The sequence below is a fragment of the Lepisma saccharinum genome, chromosome 30 (assembly GCF_977018435.1).
Source record: "Lepisma saccharinum chromosome 30, izLepSacc3.1, whole genome shotgun sequence".
Lineage (NCBI taxonomy): Eukaryota > Metazoa > Arthropoda > Insecta > Zygentoma > Lepismatidae > Lepisma > Lepisma saccharinum.
Window position 1 is genome coordinate 9,876,979 of NC_139258.1, and position 19,973 is coordinate 9,896,951.

Here is a 19,973-nt window from a genome sequence, read left to right on the forward strand (position 1 = left end):
CTGAAAATACTTTTTTTTTTTTAAAAAAAAAGGGTTTTAGCCCCCCTCCCGCCGCCTCGAAAAAAGTACATGACAGTGTCGACATGCACATGAAAATGATCGCTGACATGTAAGGAACACAAAAATATTTGCATTATTATCATATGACCAATGTAACTTGAGTTGTACATCCCAAAAGGAATGGTCGGCACGCCACTGATTCAAGCTTCAAAATGCAGCGGTACCTTGAAATGACTTTAGCTCAGAGACTATTTGCCCTGGAGATATGAACGATATACCGTTGTACGCAGAATGAATCACAGATTCAGACGATATATAATTTATGCACATTCGGCGTATATATGGAGGGGGAAAGGGGGGAAATCCCCTGAAAATACTTTTTTTTTAAGAATGGGGTTTCACCCCCCCGAAAAAAAGGATATGAAAAGTTCAAAATGCACATAGAAATTATCGCTGGCATGTAAGAAACAGAAAAATATTTGCATTATTGTCGTATGACCAATGTAACTTGAGTTGTACCCCCAAAAGGAATGGTGGGCACGCCACTGATGAAAGCTTCAAAATGCAGCTTCAAAATGACTATAGCTCAGAACCTAAATGCCCTAGAGCAGTGTTCCGCAACCGGTGTGCCGCGGCACACTAGTGTGCCGTCACAAGGTGAAAGGTGTGACGCGAACTTTTACCTACTATTGTAATATTGTAAGAAATTAATTGTCGATTTTAAGTAAGAAGGTGTTTGTTTATTCTTGCTGATAACTGTTATATTTTCATAGAAATTAAATGTAATTTATTTACTCAATATTGTTATAGTTTGCTCAGCTTATATGTATTCTCGCCTGTAATATTGGGCCGGTTTGATGGGTTACAGGCCTCAAGCTTTGTGTTCACCGCAAAGAAAGCCGCGTAAGACTTTTAGCAAGCCTTTTAGCGGCCCGCTATTCAAGCGAGTTCTTTGTTAGTAGAGTGCCACACACGTAAATTTGCCGTTGCGTAGAAACGTATTTTCGTTTCGTCTCCCTCTCTCTTAGCATCACGTGTTCTACCCTGCTCGAAAACCTTCGCTATTGTTGCCATATTGTCATTCCATTCCTGGACACACTCGCGCAAACTTCATTGAAAACAATTGAACAGCGCTCCAGCTCGCGGTTCCCACCGGTCAGCAGGGACGGCAATGTGGCAATATAGCACGGCGTAGTCGTTGCTTCTTTTATGCAGTGCATGTTCATTGGCTAGCTAGTAACTAGTGTTGCCAACTGTAATAATGAAGCACTATTTCTGTCACGGAAGGGGAAAGCAGGTAAAGTGGCGGTGAGTTTTGTTGGATTGGAAGCACCATATTTTTATTTTATACTAAGTATTTGACCGGTTTGACGTTGTGTGCGTGTATTGCGTGTGTTTATGTAAAAGTGTGTGTTTGCTAATGAACGTTAAATTCCATAATGCCTCCAGTTCTGTCGAAGTTGAAATCAAAAACCTTGCATAGCCAAGCTCGGGAAATTCTAAGCAACGTGCACGAGTTCATGAAGGAGGAAGCCAGTCATGGTGTTAGCATCCCAATAAAGCATTTTGGCAAGAGAGCAGCGAACAGCAGCAACAAATTGTTCATATTTCATAATTTTGGAATTATTCAAAATAAATAAATTATGTGGCTCCAACATCATTTCAACTCTGGCTCCGGCACGTGTTCTTGTAGAAATTGCATAGAGGAGGCTGTCATTTTTGCTGCTTAATGCGATACATATTGTTTTCTGTGTTAAAATTGCCATGCTTTGATGGGTGACCAAGTTCATAGCAGGGCCGGCGGAAGGGGAGGGCGAACCGTCCCATCGCCCAGAGCGGCAAAATTTGAAGAGAAGAAAAAAATAAGCCTATTGAAAACTGTGATCGAGCGAGATATTCTTTTGCGCTGAATAGTATTGAAATAGCATAAGAAGTCTCATTATTTATTTTATATTTTGATGTTTTAGTTAGGAATATATTGATTTTCAATTTTCCGTTGCTGCGTAATGACCGGGGGGGTCGAAATAGAGCGGCATCTGCCGCCACCTCCCAGGGAGGCAAAATGACTAGCGCCGGCCCTGGTTCATAACAAAAGAAAAAGCCGCGCAGCTTATCGTCTAGTGGCAGTATATGTACTTGTTATTGTTGTGGAAGCCGGCATCCTTTGTAAATGTACAACAAAGGCAACCGACTGTCGCCGATCTCAGAGAGGAAATAATAATACTGCTTCAGGAGGAGTGTTATGGTGCAATTGTAGCGGTTTAACACGTTGGCATGTTATTATCTGCCGTTGCAGTTCCATACCAGTGTATACGGGTTTTGGGAGTGAAAAGTTAGAACGCCACCAGTGCATTAATGCAATGAAAAATAATATATATATTTTTTTATTTTGTTTGAAATCACTCAAATAAGGAATCGTATGAAGAAGTCTTCTTTGCAGCATTTTTGGTAATTTTACTTATGTGTTAGTTCATATTTTGCGAATTTTTAGTCCATATGTATGTAGCTACATACATAGTCACTTGTTAGTACATATTAATCCTAGTCCTGGTATAATGCATGACGTTTAAAACTCAACGTTAGATAGACCTGAATTCTCTAATTTTATTGTTGTACGTAACAGCTGTGCATCGGCGCAGCGCAGCGATTTTTCTATCTGCTCCATTAGCAACACTGCTTCTTTAGTTCTGTCGCGCATTGCACGGCAGAATTATCTGCGCTGGACTCTAACACTGCATCTTTTGTGTACGGCTGGCTGTTTTGTGCCTGTTTGTCGGCGCTTCTTAAACTTTATTGCTCTTTTCCTTCGCCGAAGGACCCACACATTGTCAGACATCAATTACAGTATTTCAGTTCAGTTCTATCACAGCTGTGGTCTGCAGTAGTGCGAATATTGGATTGCTACACCAGTCTTACTATTGTCTTTTTTCGATATGGATAAGTTCTTTGTACGGAGTGGTCCGTCCTCGAGTGCAAGTAGTGAAACCATCGAGCCCGAAAAAAAGAAACAGAAAGTAGTTCACCGGCAATATAGAGATAACTATTTATCTTACGGTTTCTTTTGGTGTGGTGACAAAACATGCCCAATCCCTGAGTGTGTTGTGTGTGGTGAAAAACTCAGTAATGCTGCTATGGTTCCCAGTAAATTGAAGCGTTTAGTATTCTTGCAGCAGACTTTCAAAAAATATTTTGGAGAGAGCGTTGAAGATTTTGACTGGGTCCGTGATCCATTCAGTATGGATTCGAAATATCTTCCGAAAAATTTACGCTTACAAGAGGAACTGACAGATTTGAAAGCAGACAGCACAACATTGAAATTAAACTTTTTCGAAGTGGCTTTGGATACATTTTGGTTGTCAATAAGCAGTGAATACCCGGCTATCTCCGAGATGGCAGTTAATGTGTATTTACCATTTTCAACTACTTATTTGTGTGAACTGGGCTTCTCGACGTTGACTGCAATTAAAACATCAAAGAGAGAGAGACTCAAATCCATCGATGAAGAAATGAGGCTTGCTCTGTCAACGATTCCGCCATGAATCAGCCGTCTGTGTGCATCTAAGCAGGCTCAAGTATCACATTGAAGGTATGAGTAGAGGTATTTACTTTAAAATTAGTATTAGAAATGTGTATTTTCTACAGTGAATTAAAGTTAATAAATTTTTAATAAATGCATAAGTCTATTCATGTTTTATAATAATAATAATAACAACAACAATGATAATAATAATAATTGATTACATAACGACGTAATATTTCGTAATTATATTAAGATTCATATGATTTTGAGGGGACAGACATTTTGGTGTGCCGTGTTGAGTCTAGGCCATCTGGGGTGTGCCGTGAGTAAAAAAAGGTTGCGGAACACTGCCCTAGAGATATGAAAGATATACCGTTGTACGCAGAATGAATCACAGATTCAGACGATATATAATTTATGCACATTCGGCGTACATATGTAGGGGAAAGGGGGGAAATCCCCTCAAAAATACTTTTCTTAAAAAAATGGCGTTTCCCCCCGCCCCCCCGAAAAAAATGTCAAAACGCACAAAATGCAAAATTTATGCAAATTTGGCGTATATATGGAGGGGGAAGGGAGAAAACCCCAAAAAATTATTTTAAAAAATTGTTGAAATGTTTGAAATTTATATTTTCCCTTGAAATAGACGCAAAAGAGAAGTCCCTTTTCCCGCCTTTTCACCTACATTTTCATGAAAAAAAAAGGTGCAAGAAACATTTCTGTTAAATACATGTGTTAGGAACAATATATATAAAAAAAATCGAAATTCTAGCCAAAAATAGAAAAGTTATAACGTAAAAACTACGACCTTGACACAGCGTCTCGATCGAGACGCTTGGGACAGTGAGGGTTACAGTTGGGTATCTCGATCGAGACGCTTGAGAGAAGCTTTTCCACTCTCACTTGGATTCTAAATCCACGCAGGTTTTCGTTTAAAGAAGAAAATCTCGAAGCTCACTTGCGGCTTGATTTCAATCGGGAAGCTAACAGCAACACTGATGCCGTCAGCGATGACAACAATGAAGAAGAAAATTGAAAACAAGAAAAGGAATTTGTTTGAAGTTAGCATAAAACGTTGTTTTTAAAATTACTTGAATTTTCCATTTGTGTGTTCTAAGTTTAATGTCTTTCAATTCTGAAATATATTTTTTTGAGTGGCCGCGGTGGCTCAGTCGGTAACGCGTCTGACTACCATGCTCAAGGTCCCGGGTTCGATCCCCGGCCGGTTCAAATCCGGGAACTTTTCTAACGGTGGAAGCGGCCCACCCAGCGTCGAATGACATGGGTACCTGGGGGAAACCCTGGGGGGTAAAGGCGGTCAGGGGCGTGATGCTGATCACATCACCCCCACTCACGATCGGATCAAGAAAGTGTGGGGCGTTACCCCCACACCCCCTATACGCCTTCATGGCGTAGTGCTAAGCACAGGGGAGCACTTTACCTTTTTTAAATTTTTTTGTCTTAAATTCTAATGGGAAAAGATTGTTTTATTGATAGTTTCATGCTTACATTTTTCAATGCCTATTTAATATGATGTAATAGAAATTGAGTGAAATGAAAAGTGTATGGTAATAGAAATGAGTGAAATAAAAGGCATAATAAAGTATAATTTAATAAACAGCATAGTGATGCAAAATTTAGGAAAAAGCATAATAAAGCATAATTTAAGAAAATGAAAAAGCATAATTTGCAGCTGCATAAAGCATAAAGTTGGTTGCCCTATTTATTGTCATTATTCTTATTTTCAGCGAGTAATTACCACATTTGCCGCCATAAGTCGCACCCCTTTTGTGCACATTTTTAAGGGAAAAAAGGTATATCGCTGAATATTATAATTAATTTACAGTATTTCAAATATAAGTCCTCCTCCGTAGCCGTGCGTTCTAAGGCTTTGGGTTCCGACTGCGGGACGCCATGGGTTCGAGTCCGACTCGGTTCAGTCTCTGGGTTCTCAGCCTGTGTATAGGACCGGTGGCAACCCAGCATCGTGAGGATATTGGGGAGCTACGAGTGAGTAGCGTAACCCGGTCTCGGAAATCTCCTATAACGACTGGGGGGTTCGACGTGCTGACCCCACGTCACCCCATTACCGGTTGAAAATCTCCACACCTCTATGTAAGATTGTGGGATGGAGACAGGCAGCCGGGAGATAGGCCCAGTGTTGCCACATGAAGGGAAATTTCCCTTTTGCAGGGAAATTCGGACCGAAATTTAAGGGAAAAGGGAATTTGGATTAAAAATACCACAATTTCAGGGAAATTTGAAGACTTCTGACTCAGTTTCATATTCACATTTTTATTTTTATTACTTTTTTCTGTTCCTTCTTATTTCTGCTGCCTTGAATATAAGCCTGTATCGACTTATATTTCTTTTGAGTTTATTGTACGTCGCTTTTATGTATCTTCGGATAATTGTAACGATGAGGATTGTGGTTCATGGTTCAAACTTGGGACATTGACCAGAAAGCGATGAAGCTGACATGTATGTAAAAATTTGTGTAATATTTTTATTCATACGAACATGGACCAACGGAAATTTTACTACTACTATCACTGCTAATAATAATTATTATTATTATATTTGTTGAGGTGAAGGGAAATATTGGTCTAAAAAGGGAAATTTTGCCCCTTGAAAAGGGAAATTGTGCCCTCAGATTGTGGCAACACTGAATAGGCCAAGGTCCTTCAAGGGCTGTCGAGCCACGACGTAAACGAAACAGTATATACATTGAAATGTGTACATTTTGTCATCCCGTTTTTGCTTCAGGAAAATATAAAAATGTCCCGTTTTGTTGTTTTAAAAATCCGCTTACCTTACATCTAACAGTTTACACACAAAAATGATCTTAAAACAACAATTTAAGACAGGACTTGATTAATCAGTTTTTAGCACAGTCGGTCGTGAATTGTCGAGAAATTTCGAATGACCGCGATTAATTCACAGTTTCCTGCAGTATATCCGAGGAGCGAATGTGCCTGGCTATCGAGCTCATTTGCGAAACACGAAGAACAGGGACTAACCGCGATTTTCAGATTTCACCGGTGGACGGGCTGGGCTGTATTGCGCTTCGGCTTAACAAACCTTTCACCAGGTTAAACCATGACGTCATCAATTTACAGTTTTGCCACATGAAGGGAAATTTCCCTTTTGCAGGGAAATTCGGACCGAAATTTTAGCCAAAATGGAGAAGGGAATTTCGATTAGAAATACCACAATTGCAGGAAAGTTTTAAGGTCATCTGCCTACATTATTACAGTTTATGTTAATTTCGAATTTCATATCCACATTTTTATGTTTGTTTATTGTAAGTTGCTTTTATGCATCTTTGGATAAATAGTAACGATGAGGATTAACGATTAAATGGATTCCTGACCAAGATTCAAACCTGGGACATCGGGTCAGGAAGTGATGAAACTGAAATTTTTTAAAAATATTTTTTTTCAAACGAATAACGAATTCAACGGAATACTTAACTACGTACTACTGCTGCTTACACCACCACTAATAATGTTGCTGCTGCTACTACTACTAATTATTATTATTATATAATTTGCTTAGGTGAAGGGAAAAATTGGTACAAAAAGGGAAATTTTGCCCCTTGGAAAGGGAAATTGTGCCCTCATATTGTGGCAACACTGGACACCAGCCTCAAGACTGGTGCGGTTGGTGAATCAAAATGGCGTCGTCTGCAATGAAGCTTCTTCTGATTCATGATATACTTTCTGTAGGCAATAGTACGGAATGTCACGCCGATTTTGTTGCACCGAGGGCGAAAAAGCTGGATGCAGGAATAAACTGTCGACATTTTAAATACTACGCTCCTTCACTTGCACGCAAAGTGAAATAAAGTATGCCAATGCATCAAAACATGCGTCCATCTTCTGCTGCAACATGCAGGAATGCATCCATTTGCAAGATTCGATATCTTTACAAAAGAATGCCACTTATATTCATTCGTACTGCACATGCAAAACAAGATGCCGTTCAGTAAAAATATATAATATTTATGAAATATCTTCTATGATTTAGTCACTGATGGTGATTTTTTCCTGATAAACACAGATATGCGTGCGCATTCCGAATCTAACTTTCATTTGTTTCAGTACGAAGCTTTCCGAGTTTCACCGAATTTGACGTGATTTTTGGTGCACCAGTCTGATGCACGCTGGTGAAATCTGGAAAGCGCGGTGCAATACAGAAGGATTTATTTTTATTTTAATTTAAATAAGAGTGTTCATTTTAATAAGATGGCGGTGCTTTAGGCGTTGGCAGCCTGTCCAAATTATTCTCCTAACACAGCTAAACCTTACGTCAGGCTGTTTGCAGCAGGTTTTATGTATTAATCCGCGCGAGAACGGAGCTCAGAATCATCCGTGCCAGTCTTGTCTGAACCGCCGAGCTCTTCGTATCGCAGACAATGAGAGAATCGGCAGTATTGCTAACCCCTTAACACATCAAAATCCGTACATGCATGTCAAGCGGAATGCATTTTTGCTTATTTTTGTCAGCTGAACCATACAATTTTTAAGTACTTTCTGCGCATAGATTATGTAATAAATGTGTACTCACTTAATATAAATCGCGAAATATCTTCGAAACATGAGGGCATGTGTGTTAATGTCGAGCACGCACAAAAGAAAAACAAAGGTATTATAATAGTAAACGACATGCCCCTCTTGAATTTAATGCCCGGTTATTGTTTCACGTTTAGAAATAAATTTATGAAAATCTTGGTTGCTTCGTTCGCAATACATACGTTACTATAAGATACAAGTTTATACTAGCAAAAAAGCATGATTTGTTATTGGTGATAGGCTATATACAATGTAGTGAATTGTCTGCTACTATTACTCTGTTTGCTTTCAATTTATGAATCACTTCACTAAACCAGGAGCCAAATGTTGGTCTGTCCATTTCTTCCCTTCCTTTGCACAGAACAGTAAACATGCGTCTTCAACAAAGCCTTCATTGCCGCCAATGGGTGAAACAATAAGCCTCCCCCGTTGATTGCTTCAGCCCTGGCGGTGGTTTTGCACGCTCGAATCAATGTACGCCCCGTGTTGACGCATGCCTGGTCCAAATAATTAACATGTTGTTTTTTTCACGGCGATATATTTTAATGCCGCGGAGATTCCTTTGTCGTCAAACAACAAACAATAGTTTCCTACTCCTAAACTCAACCGCAAATCATTCAACATCCAAGACACAGTTCGTGCGCACATTGAAGGCAAATCACGTGACGCCCTGTTTTATTTTGGTCTTGTTACCTTAAGGAGGAATATGGATTTAAAACATCGTGTTTGATTTTGAAGAGCTTTTTCCTTCGGATGGTGCTCAATAACACTCGGGCAAAGCCGGGCACTGAACAGGAGACCTCGATTCAACCATTCTCGCCGCTGTTATAGCACGATTATGAATCACGATAAACATAGGGTTAGAATAGTGGGATGTGCAACACTGGTATCACTGATTCCACGCGCTCTGCAACGTATTCAGTCTCGCTCGACTCGCTCTTGATCTTCAGCGATTCTTCAGCGCAATACAAACTCCAGTTGGCGAATCTGCGGATCCAAGTTCGTCTGTACAGTGATTGCAACCGATCAAGTCCATACCTGCTAATGGATGTATCATTTTGTCTGTATATTACAAATTAAATAACTGTTTTCTTGCAAGTGTGCAGTTGTGTCGGAATGGAACCCGTCTCAGCGGAACTATATTCTGCGCGCACGTTTGGATCTACATATGCGAAAACCTGCTGCAAACTTGACCTGACGCAAGGCTTAGTTAAGACCTTAAATATTACTATGAAAATGTTCGTATTCAATATTGTTTTCCCAGATCGATAATCCTATTTTTCATATTTCCCCTTTACTTACTCATTCTACTAAACATTTTTTCCTTCTTTTTTGAAGTTTTCATTTTTTTATAAGTATGGGTCATGATAAATTATATTATTATATGTAATGCTCAAATGTGAACGAGGAAGCCCCCCTCCTTTCAACACATTTTTTTTCAATTCGAACACTAGAGTATGATAGCCATGGCCGTCGGGAGGAGAGGAGGGGTCCGCCGATCCCCTCTTGAAATTGACATAAATCATTTCAAGTTACCAAAAATAACGAAACTTGTTACTTTTATTATTAATAACAGAAAAGAAGGTTCAATTGGTTAGTATTCGAGCTTAATAACCAAAGTATAGACTGCGTTAAAAAAATTAGTGTAGGCCATAGGCGTAGCTAGAACTTTATATTTGGGTGTGAACAAAGAAAAAAATGAGGTCTTGTACCTTTTTAATAGCATATTTTGCAACACAATCACTTGGCTCTTTAACTGCACTGATGTTTGTAAAGGAATATAAATTCACTAAATGACAGTGTTGAAAATTTCTGAATATATGTAGTAGAAAAAAATCAAATTGCATAGAAATTACACACACACAAAATGTTCATAAATGTTACAAAAAAATACATCATCTATAACAAGAGACGTCTGTCAAAAGGTACAATGTTCTTAAACTCATCAATAACTTCATTTACATCAATAGACTAAGCTTTTTCCTGTTCCACAAATAGCAAGAGCAGGACTTCCAATCTATCCTGCTTCTGAGTTTTAACTTGGGTAAGCTTGGATAAAGCTCTCTCTCACACGTGCAGTTTGTGACAGGTATAGAAGAAAATCGCTGTAGTACAGAGTAAAATGCAGTAAATATATTCTTTCTCCAATGACATCAAAAAATCGAAAAACGATAGACACTCGTTTCATCAGCGATAATGCACACGTTTGTACCAAGTAATGACATTTTCAACTTCTTACAAACTGCAGCTCATTTTCTCTGTCATTGAAATATCTGTATTTAATTCTCTTTGATAAAGCCTAGGCACACCCGGCCTATGGTGTAGGCGTACAATACAAGAACCAGATTATATTTCCCTGTTCTACCATTTAACTGAAAGAATAAATAGTTAGTAGATGTTGTCCCCGCCAGTGGATGTTTGTGCCCTCAGGCGTTTAATATTCGCAATTAATTCGCATGTATTTATAACTAATTTGCACGGGTTTTAATTAATTTGCGCGTACTTAGAATTCATTTACATGTACTTAGAATATTTTACATTTATGTATTTGCATGTTTATAACTTTTTATGAATATATAATTATTTATTTTATGAAAAATATGTATATAGAAGGTAATTAGAGGTACTAAACGGTATGCATATGGTTTTATATTCATTACTGCAAAGTATGTAATGTATAAATCGATAATATTAATGTTTATAATATTGAAAATAAGTTTTCTATGGTTTATGAACCGCTATGAACGGTGGTAATGGGTGTAGGTACAGGTCCAATTACGATTGGGGACGGTCCCGGTACTCGAACCCGCGATATGTAATATTATTAATTAGTATTATGCAATTATTTCATCATGTTATGAAACACGGTGGTGCAACACGCCAGACAGAAGACGGTGAACTCCGCGCTCCGCGCTGAGGGTAGAGGAGAAAGGAATTTGGGGGAAGTGCGTTCAAGGTCAAATGACGTCAGAACGCCAGAACAAAGAAAGATGCTGATTAACCAATCAGAGAACGCGTCGGTAGATTTTCAGAACCGGTTTCTTTTCCAAGGTCAACCAGTACGCAAGAACAGGGGAAAGCTATGCAATAGTGTAGGGCAAGGGGAGGGATTGATCCAGACAACAAAGGATGTCTGGAAATGCGAAGCAAGGGTCAAATTTTTTGAAACTGTGCGTCGCTTGCATGCTACGACATGTTTCTGTCAAAATATGCCAAGGTTACCGAGAACACTAGAACAAAGGATGATGGGAAGGAGTTCAAGGTGAACTAGAACGCAAGAACAAAGAAAGCGTCGATTTTATTTCAACCAATCAGAAAACGCGTCGGTTTTATTTCAACCAATCAGAAAACGCGTCGGTTTTATTTCAACCAATCAGAGAAGGCGTCAGTTTTGTTTATGAAGTATAAAAAAGCGTGTAAAAGCGAGAAGATGTTAGTTTGAGAAGAATTTCTGAACCATTGTGTCAGAAAAGATATCAACTTGTGATTATTGTCTGAGTTTTGAAGACAAAGAACTCAAAAGAAGCTATAATTAAGGTAAGTGTTTTTATTATGTAGTGCGTTTTTTATAATGCGTAAATGCAAATATTGAAGCGAATCAAAAAACAAATATGTGTAATGTGAACAAGTACTACAACTATTTTTTCTATTTTTTTACAGGTGATTCTATTGTCTGTGTGCGTGCGACTGGAAGAATCTGTTACTGAAAGATGGCGTCTACAAGCTCCACAAACGAGGCTAACCACACTGCGGTGAGTACTTCGGATGAAATTATATGTAATTTTCATTCTGGAAAGTATACTTCCCCACTTGAACTTGTTAACGCATACTATGATATGTGTGACAGAGTTGTTTTCCACAACGATATCCCCTCATGTGATCCGACTTTTTTCTGCGAGACAGTGCAAACAGCAATGTGTCAATTAGGGGTGGGGGCAAATCAGTTTTCAATTGTGGATGAAAGAGAAAGATATTTTAGACGATTTGGAATGCTAGGACGGGAGGTATCCATTGAAATACCTAATCAGGTTGTGGGGGACCCTGAATATTTGGTTGGGTCCATGTTCCAATTTTTGATGAAAAAGATTTTTTTTGATGTGGCTCCGGACAGTCAGGTTGGTTTGATTATTTTCGGCAATGAAACCAATAAGGATATTTATATCCCTTGGCGCCCTCTTTCGGCATTAAATCCCAAGATTATTCAACACTATGTGACCAAAGTGCTGAACAGCAATGAATCCTTCTTTGTAGATAACTCTTTGAAATGCATGGCCCATATTGTCGAACCCAAGCGCGGTAGAGGGAAGAAAAAATACCCCCTTTACAGAAAATACGCCCCCTTACTATCAATAAACAATGCTAACCAGAGACAGACTGCTTTTACTATTATGACTAACGATGACAATTTATGCTTGCCACGCGCTATTGCATTTGCCCAAGTCAAAGTCGACAAGAATACTAAGAAAGTCGACTCGTTCCGAAAGTATGACAATAAGCTGAAAGAAGCTGCTATGCGGTTATGCTATGAAGCACGCGTTGATCCAACCAATGGATGCACTGTAGAGGACATTGTTAAATTTCAGAACAATTTGGGTCCGGAGTACCAAATTGTAGTGTTTTCAATGAAAGAGGGGGAAAGGGAGTATGAAGTTATTCGGTCAACACCGTTCGCCCCTAAACAGATTAATTTACTGTATCACGATCAACATTTTGATATAGTTAATTCTGTCCCCACACTTCTTGTGAAAAAGTACTACTGCCCCAAATGCCAAGTCGGGTTCGCTCACAAGTATCAACATACTGAATGCACTAGGTATTGTTCATTGTGTGAATACACTCATAGTGATGAATCCACTAATACTATCCCCAGAAAATGCTCTGCATGTAACAGGAAATTTTTGTCCCCGGAATGTTATGAAAATCATTTGCGCACAGAAGGGCGGAAATCAAGTGTTTGCCAAACCATTCACCAATGTAACGTTTGTTACAAAGTAGTGAACAAGAGATTGCGCAAATGATTTTCATAACATTCCGGGGACAAAAATTTCCTGTTACATGCAGAGCATTTTCTGGGGATAGTATTAGTGGATTCATCACTATGAGTGTATTCACACAATGAACAATACCTAGTGCATTCAGTATGTTGATACTTGTGAGCGAACCCGACTTGGCATTTGGGGCAGTAGTACTTTTTCACAAGAAGTGTGGGGACAGAATTAACTATATCAAAATGTTGATCGTGATACAGTAAATTAATCTGTTTAGGGGCGAACGGTGTTGACCGAATAACTTCATACTCCCTTTCCCCCTCTTTCATTGAAAACACTACAATTTGGTACTCCGGACCCAAATTGTTCTGAAATTTAACAATGTCCTCTACAGTGCATCCATTGGTTGGATCAACGCGTGCTTCATAGCATAACCGCATAGCAGCTTCTTTCAGCTTATTGTCATACTTTCGGAACGAGTCGACTTTCTTAGTATTCTTGTCGACTTTGACTTGGGCAAATGCAATAGCGCGTGGCAAGCATAAATTGTCATCGTTAGTCATAATAGTAAAAGCAGTCTGTCTCTGGTTAGCATTGTTTATTGATAGTAAGGGGGCGTATTTTCTGTAAAGGGGGTATTTTTTCTTCCCTCTACCGCGCTTGGGTTCGACAATATGGGCCATGCATTTCAAAGAGTTATCTACAAAGAAGGATTCATTGCTGTTCAGCACTTTGGTCACATAGTGTTGAATAATCTTGGGATTTAATGCCGAAAGAGGGCGCCAAGGGATATAAATATCCTTATTGGTTTCATTGCCGAAAATAATCAAACCAACCTGACTGTCCGGAGCCACATCAAAAAAAATCTTTTTCATCAAAAATTGGAACATGGACCCAACCAAATATTCAGGGTCCCCCACAACCTGATTAGGTATTTCAATGGATACCTCCCGTCCTAGCATTCCAAATCGTCTAAAATATCTTTCTCTTTCATCCACAATTGAAAACTGATTTGCCCCCACCCCTAATTGACACATTGCTGTTTGCACTGTCTCGCAGAAAAAAGTCGGATCACATGAGGGGATATCGTTGTGGAAAACAACTCTGTCACACATATCATAGTATGCGTTAACAAGTTCAAGTGGGGAAGTATACTTTCCAGAATGAAAATTACATATAATTTCATCCGAAGTACTCACCGCAGTGTGGTTAGCCTCGTTTGTGGAGCTTGTAGACGCCATCTTTCAGTAACAGATTCTTCCAGTCGCACGCACACAGACAATAGAATCACCTGTAAAAAAATAGAAAAAATAGTTGTAGTACTTGTTCACATTACACATATTTGTTTTTTGATTCGCTTCAATATTTGCATTTACGCATTATAAAAAACGCACTACATAATAAAAACACTTACCTTAATTATAGCTTCTTTTGAGTTCTTTGTCTTCAAAACTCAGACAATAATCACAAGTTGATATCTTTTCTGACACAATGGTTCAGAAATTCTTCTCAAACTAACATCTTCTCGCTTTTACACGCTTTTTTATACTTCATAAACAAAACTGACGCCTTCTCTGATTGGTTGAAATAAAACCGACGCGTTTTCTGATTGGTTGAAATAAAACCGACGCGTTTTCTGATTGGTTGAAATAAAATCGACGCTTTCTTTGTTCTTGCGTTCTAGTTCACCTTGAACTCCTTCCCATCATCCTTTGTTCTAGTGTTCTCGGTAACCTTGGCATATTTTGACAGAAACATGTCGTAGCATGCAAGCGACGCACAGTTTCAAAAAATTTGACCCTTGCTTCGCATTTCCAGACATCCTTTGTTGTCTGGATCAATCCCTCCCCTTGCCCTACACTATTGCATAGCTTTCCCCTGTTCTTGCGTACTGGTTGACCTTGGAAAAGAAACCGGTTCTGAAAATCTACCGACGCGTTCTCTGATTGGTTAATCAGCATCTTTCTTTGTTCTGGCGTTCTGACGTCATTTGACCTTGAACGCACTTCCCCCAAATTCCTTTCTCCTCTACCCTCAGCGCGGAGCGCGGAGTTCACCGTCTTCTGTCTGGCGTGTTGCACCACCGTGTTTCATAACATGATGAAATAATTGCATAATACTAATTAATAATATTACATATCGCGGGTTCGAGTACCGGGACCGTCCCCAATCGTAATTGGACCTGTACCTACACCCATTACCACCGTTCATAGCGGTTCATAAACCATAGAAAACTTATTTTCAATATTATAAACATTAATATTATCGATTTATACATTACATACTTTGCAGTAATGAATATAAAACCATATGCATACCGTTTAGTACCTCTAATTACCTTCTATATACATATTTTTCATAAAATAAATAATTATATATTCATAAAAAGTTATAAACATGCAAATACATAAATGTAAAATATTCTAAGTACATGTAAATGAATTCTAAGTACGCGCAAATTAATTAAAACCCGTGCAAATTAGTTATAAATACATGCGAATTAATTGCGAATATTAAACGCCTGAGGGCACAAACATCCACTGGCGGGGACAACATCTACTCTTTTTTGTGCTTTGAAGCATAGTTTTGTAACAATTTACCATCGAACTTTGAATGTTGCTACGCGGGCCTTATTGTGAAATAGGGTACAAAATAAGGCCCATTGCAAAAACATTTTTTCATCACATTTTATTTTGTATTTTGAGGAATTGTACGACTGCTATATATTGATAGTCTGTAACCAACATAATAAAGTTTCATGTCCTGTAACAATAATTGTCGATTCTTCTACATTGACAGATTCAATGGCAAAAAAATTTAGGTGGGCCTTATTGCGGTAACTTACCTTAGTAGTTGAATTTGAATTGAATTTGAATTTAAAATTTTGGGTGCGTCAGCACTTAGGCTATTTTGCACCCGTCACATTATACAGGGTCCAGCCCCTTACCGTTAAAAATAACAACTCTAACGTTGCACAACTAAAATCTCTTAAAATATTCTGACTTTCGTTAAAAGCTGAGGCTGTAAACGGGCACTCAGCACACACAAGGACAAAACACAGGACAACACACACACAGTTATACTGCCCATAGTACCAGTCACCAGAGCCTCGTTCGTCTGCAAAATGCAGTCTAGTGGAAGTGAGGTTGACTTTTGGACGCCTACGTGAAAGGTGCCTCTTACACCCCAATAATAGTAGTAGATATGCGAGTTAACGGCAGTTTTAGTTTTAGTGTTTAGACCTAATTTACATATATTTAGAACTAATAAATTATTTTTATATGCATAATATATCAGTTTTATGAATATATGAATATTAATTTATAAAAGAAATATGTAAATTAGTTCTAAATATATACGAAATTAGTTCTAAATATATACGAAATTAGTTCTAAACACTAAAAGTAATACTGCCGTTATCTCACATATGAACTAATAATAATAATTTGGAATAAAATTAGTTAATGTCTATTGGTTGTTATTGTACAAGTATTATAACAATCATAATAATAATATTATTTCTACATTGAACTTTTATCAATGGCTCGACTCTGATCCCCATTCCCTACAACAATTTCTGGCGACTCCCATGGAGATTGCCCTTGAAGTGAAGTACTTACGAATCTCCTCTTCCTCCTACTCCTGCGAAGGGTGTTGGAGGGCTTCTCTGGAAGGAAGACGCTCCAGTCGTTTCCCTCGGGACCCTGGCAGCCTTTGGTCTGCATCACGACAGCGCACACACCCTTTCCCGTCAGGTTCCTATTGGTGGCGATGTAGTACACCGTGGGCTGAGAACGGAAAAAACGATTCTGTTTTTTTGATTTCAAGAAACTTTACGACAATGATTGATTTGCTTTAATTTACTTCGCTGTGCCACTTTTGGCTAATTTGCGAAGATGTGGATGAGTGATATGGTGAAATTGATGAATGGACACTCGCAAACATCCATGCCCAGGACGGGATTCGAACCCGGAACCCCTGGCATCGTAGCGCGGTGCTAACCACTCCGCCACGGGTGCCGGCTCTAACTTGAAAGAGAACCCGCATTTACTTTTCTCTACAATGATTAGTGGTTGTTGCTTTTCTTTCGCCATTATTATGGTTAAAAATGGATTTTTTGCAAGACACAATACATGTCATTGGCTTACCTAAAGAAGCTATTTTCGTTTCAAATTACAAAACATGCGCTTGTTGTGGCCAAAACAAAAATGAATCGAGGCACTGTTATTCTTCAGTTTCATTGCCATAGTTTCATAAATACAATCAAGGGCGCCGCGGGAGGGCCCGGTGGAGGGGGCAAGCGCCCCCCCTGAGATTTCTGTAATTGGTAATTAATGGAATTGGAATGGTGAAATTGTAGCGATATTTATAACAAAAAATATTGTTTTCTGTGACTTACATGCCGTAAGTTACAGCAACTATTATTATTATTATTATTATTTGATGTAGGGTTACATTTAAGCATACAGTATATTTGACACTGATTATCTAACTATAAAAAACAGTTTTTTGTCCTACATGAATTAATGTTAAGTATACAGTTATGCAAATTGTATATAGATATACAGAATATGGAAATTACAAATGTATGTAACTAAAAAAATCAAGCAGTAATAATAGAATAACAATAATAATAATAATAATAATAAAAGTTTCTATGACCCTGCCCCACCTGAGAAAAATCCAACGAGTGCCCTTGGATACAATGGCTAAAGCATACATTCATGTTTTCTTTATTGTTAGCATCGCACACTCAAAATGTCATTCCTCACTCTCCCAGCACCCCTCGATGGCGCCGCCGCAGGTGACAACTTTCCCGACACTTTCCCTGCTTACAGACACCATGGAGCTCAACAAACTGGAGCGTGGTGCTGATCACATAACCTCCAGTATGGCGGAGATCGAGAATTTGGAAGTTCCGACATTTCCGACACCGTCATTTGCGACACTGAGGCAAAAACTGTTTTTTTTTCCGTCATAAGCGACACTGCTTGGATTTTCCCCTACGATTTCTAATTTGTTTACCAGAATTAGCGACATTTCCGTACGTGCAGCAGCAATAGCGTCTCTGAAGAAAGTATTTCCCGAGGCTCAGACCAGTGGTTGTAATTATCACTTTAACCAATGTTTGTGGCGAAAGGTGCAGGAGTTGGGACTGACAAACGATTACAAAACAGATCCAGACGTGCGGCTGTGTGTAAGAATGTGTTCAGCTCTGGCTTACCTCCCTGTGGCTGACGTCGATGATGGATGGCTGTGTGTGATGGAAGATGCGCCAAACCACGACATATTGAGAATAAATTTGGATTATTTCGTTGAACAGTGGATGAACAACTCTGTTTTCGACATTTCCATGTGGAACTGCTCCCAACAGCGGCACAGGACTAACAATGCAGTCGAGGGATGGAACCATACAGTTAATGTATTGACGGAAAAGTCAAGTCCTAACGTGTACCAATTAGTGAAGACTTTAAGATTAGAAGCTGTGTACAACGACTACTTATGTGAGAGGAGGGCCTTGAATCTTAAAGGGAAACGTAGACGACGTCAGTACATTACATTAGATGAGAGAATACAAAGAGCGTTTGCCGACTATGAAATGCATAGAGATCTTAAGCGCTTTTTGAGGAGAATGGCCTACGTTCAAAAATTAGAATGAAAATAGTAAAATGTTGGTTCAACTACAAGAGAAACGACGCATTCTACATTTCTACATTGCCAAGGGAGTGCAGTCTGCTCCTATACTGACAAGGGATCTAAACAATCCGTCATTGACAAAGGATAAATACATCCAGCTTTTAAACACCCAGCTTCCATGATGCCAGGATGCCAGTGTGAAGGAAAACTAATAAAGGTTTTCAAAAACCCACCAGCTTCCATGATGCTGCCAGTCCTAAGCCTGGATAAAGTGTGACGGGAAGCTATTTACACTTTGTGTCGCAGATGACGGCAGAAATGCTAGTGTCGCATACGACGTTGTCGCAAAAGTCGTGGATTCGAGAATTTGTGGAGTCCTGCCTTCACACCCGCTGTGTGCCTTCCTGGCATGGTGCAATGTACGGGGCATAACTTCACCTTTGTCATTTCATTTTCCTCCTTATGAGACACACACGGAAGCTATTAAAAGAACAATACCAAAATTATACATTTGCTTCAAGAGAATCCCATCCATTGTTGGTCCATATAATTACTATTAATAACAATAACTAGAGTACATTGTAGCTAGGTATGGGCATACTTTTGAAACGCTGATGACGTGGACGAATTTCACTGAAATTTATGCATAGTATAGTGGGATCCATGAGTATTACCTTGCAAATTGTCCATCACCATGTTCGTGCACTTTATTTGACCCAATAACAGCTTCAAGAATTAAAAGAAAACTCAAAACAACCTGTTGACAACTTCTTCACCAGTATACATAAAAATCCATCGCTTAAAAACACATAAGATGTAAGAGAAATTAATGAAAATAGTCATGGACAATTTGCACGGTAATACTCATGGCTCCCACTGTACATCTATGTGTGGTAAATCGTGAGTAATTACAACTGGGGCATTCCGTGCGAAAGTGCCCCTGACCCACAATTTTACAAATTAAATGCAATGCTGTGACTTTATACTGTCTTGTGAGTGAACAATCTAAAATTGTCATTTGTATAAATATTCAAGTATTATACATAATAAAGTTAGAAAGTTAGTTAGGCATTTAACATATTGTTCGTTTCTTTTAAGTTTTTGATTTACTTTTGTTTTGTACTGTGTCCTACTCGTGACACCAAAATGCAATTAATGGCTCCTTTAATTGTTACATTTACCCCTCAACTCCACTAGAATATTCAAAGGTCAATTACCTTCTCTGTCTTAAATAATTTACTTTTTCATCATTTC

At 38.8% G+C, this 19,973-nt stretch overlaps 1 protein-coding gene across 1 annotated transcript in view; it reads right to left on the reverse strand.

The window, feature by feature from the left end:
* The window catches only part of LOC145981836 (sphingomyelin phosphodiesterase-like), a 66,660-nt gene that overhangs the window by 33,065 nt on the left and 13,622 nt on the right, over positions 1-19,973 (reverse strand). Inside the window, exon 3 of the mRNA XM_083115277.1 lies at positions 16,703-16,870. Within this exon, the coding sequence (XP_082971403.1) occupies positions 16,703-16,870 (168 nt within the window). The remainder of the gene's footprint in view (positions 1-16,702; positions 16,871-19,973) is intronic.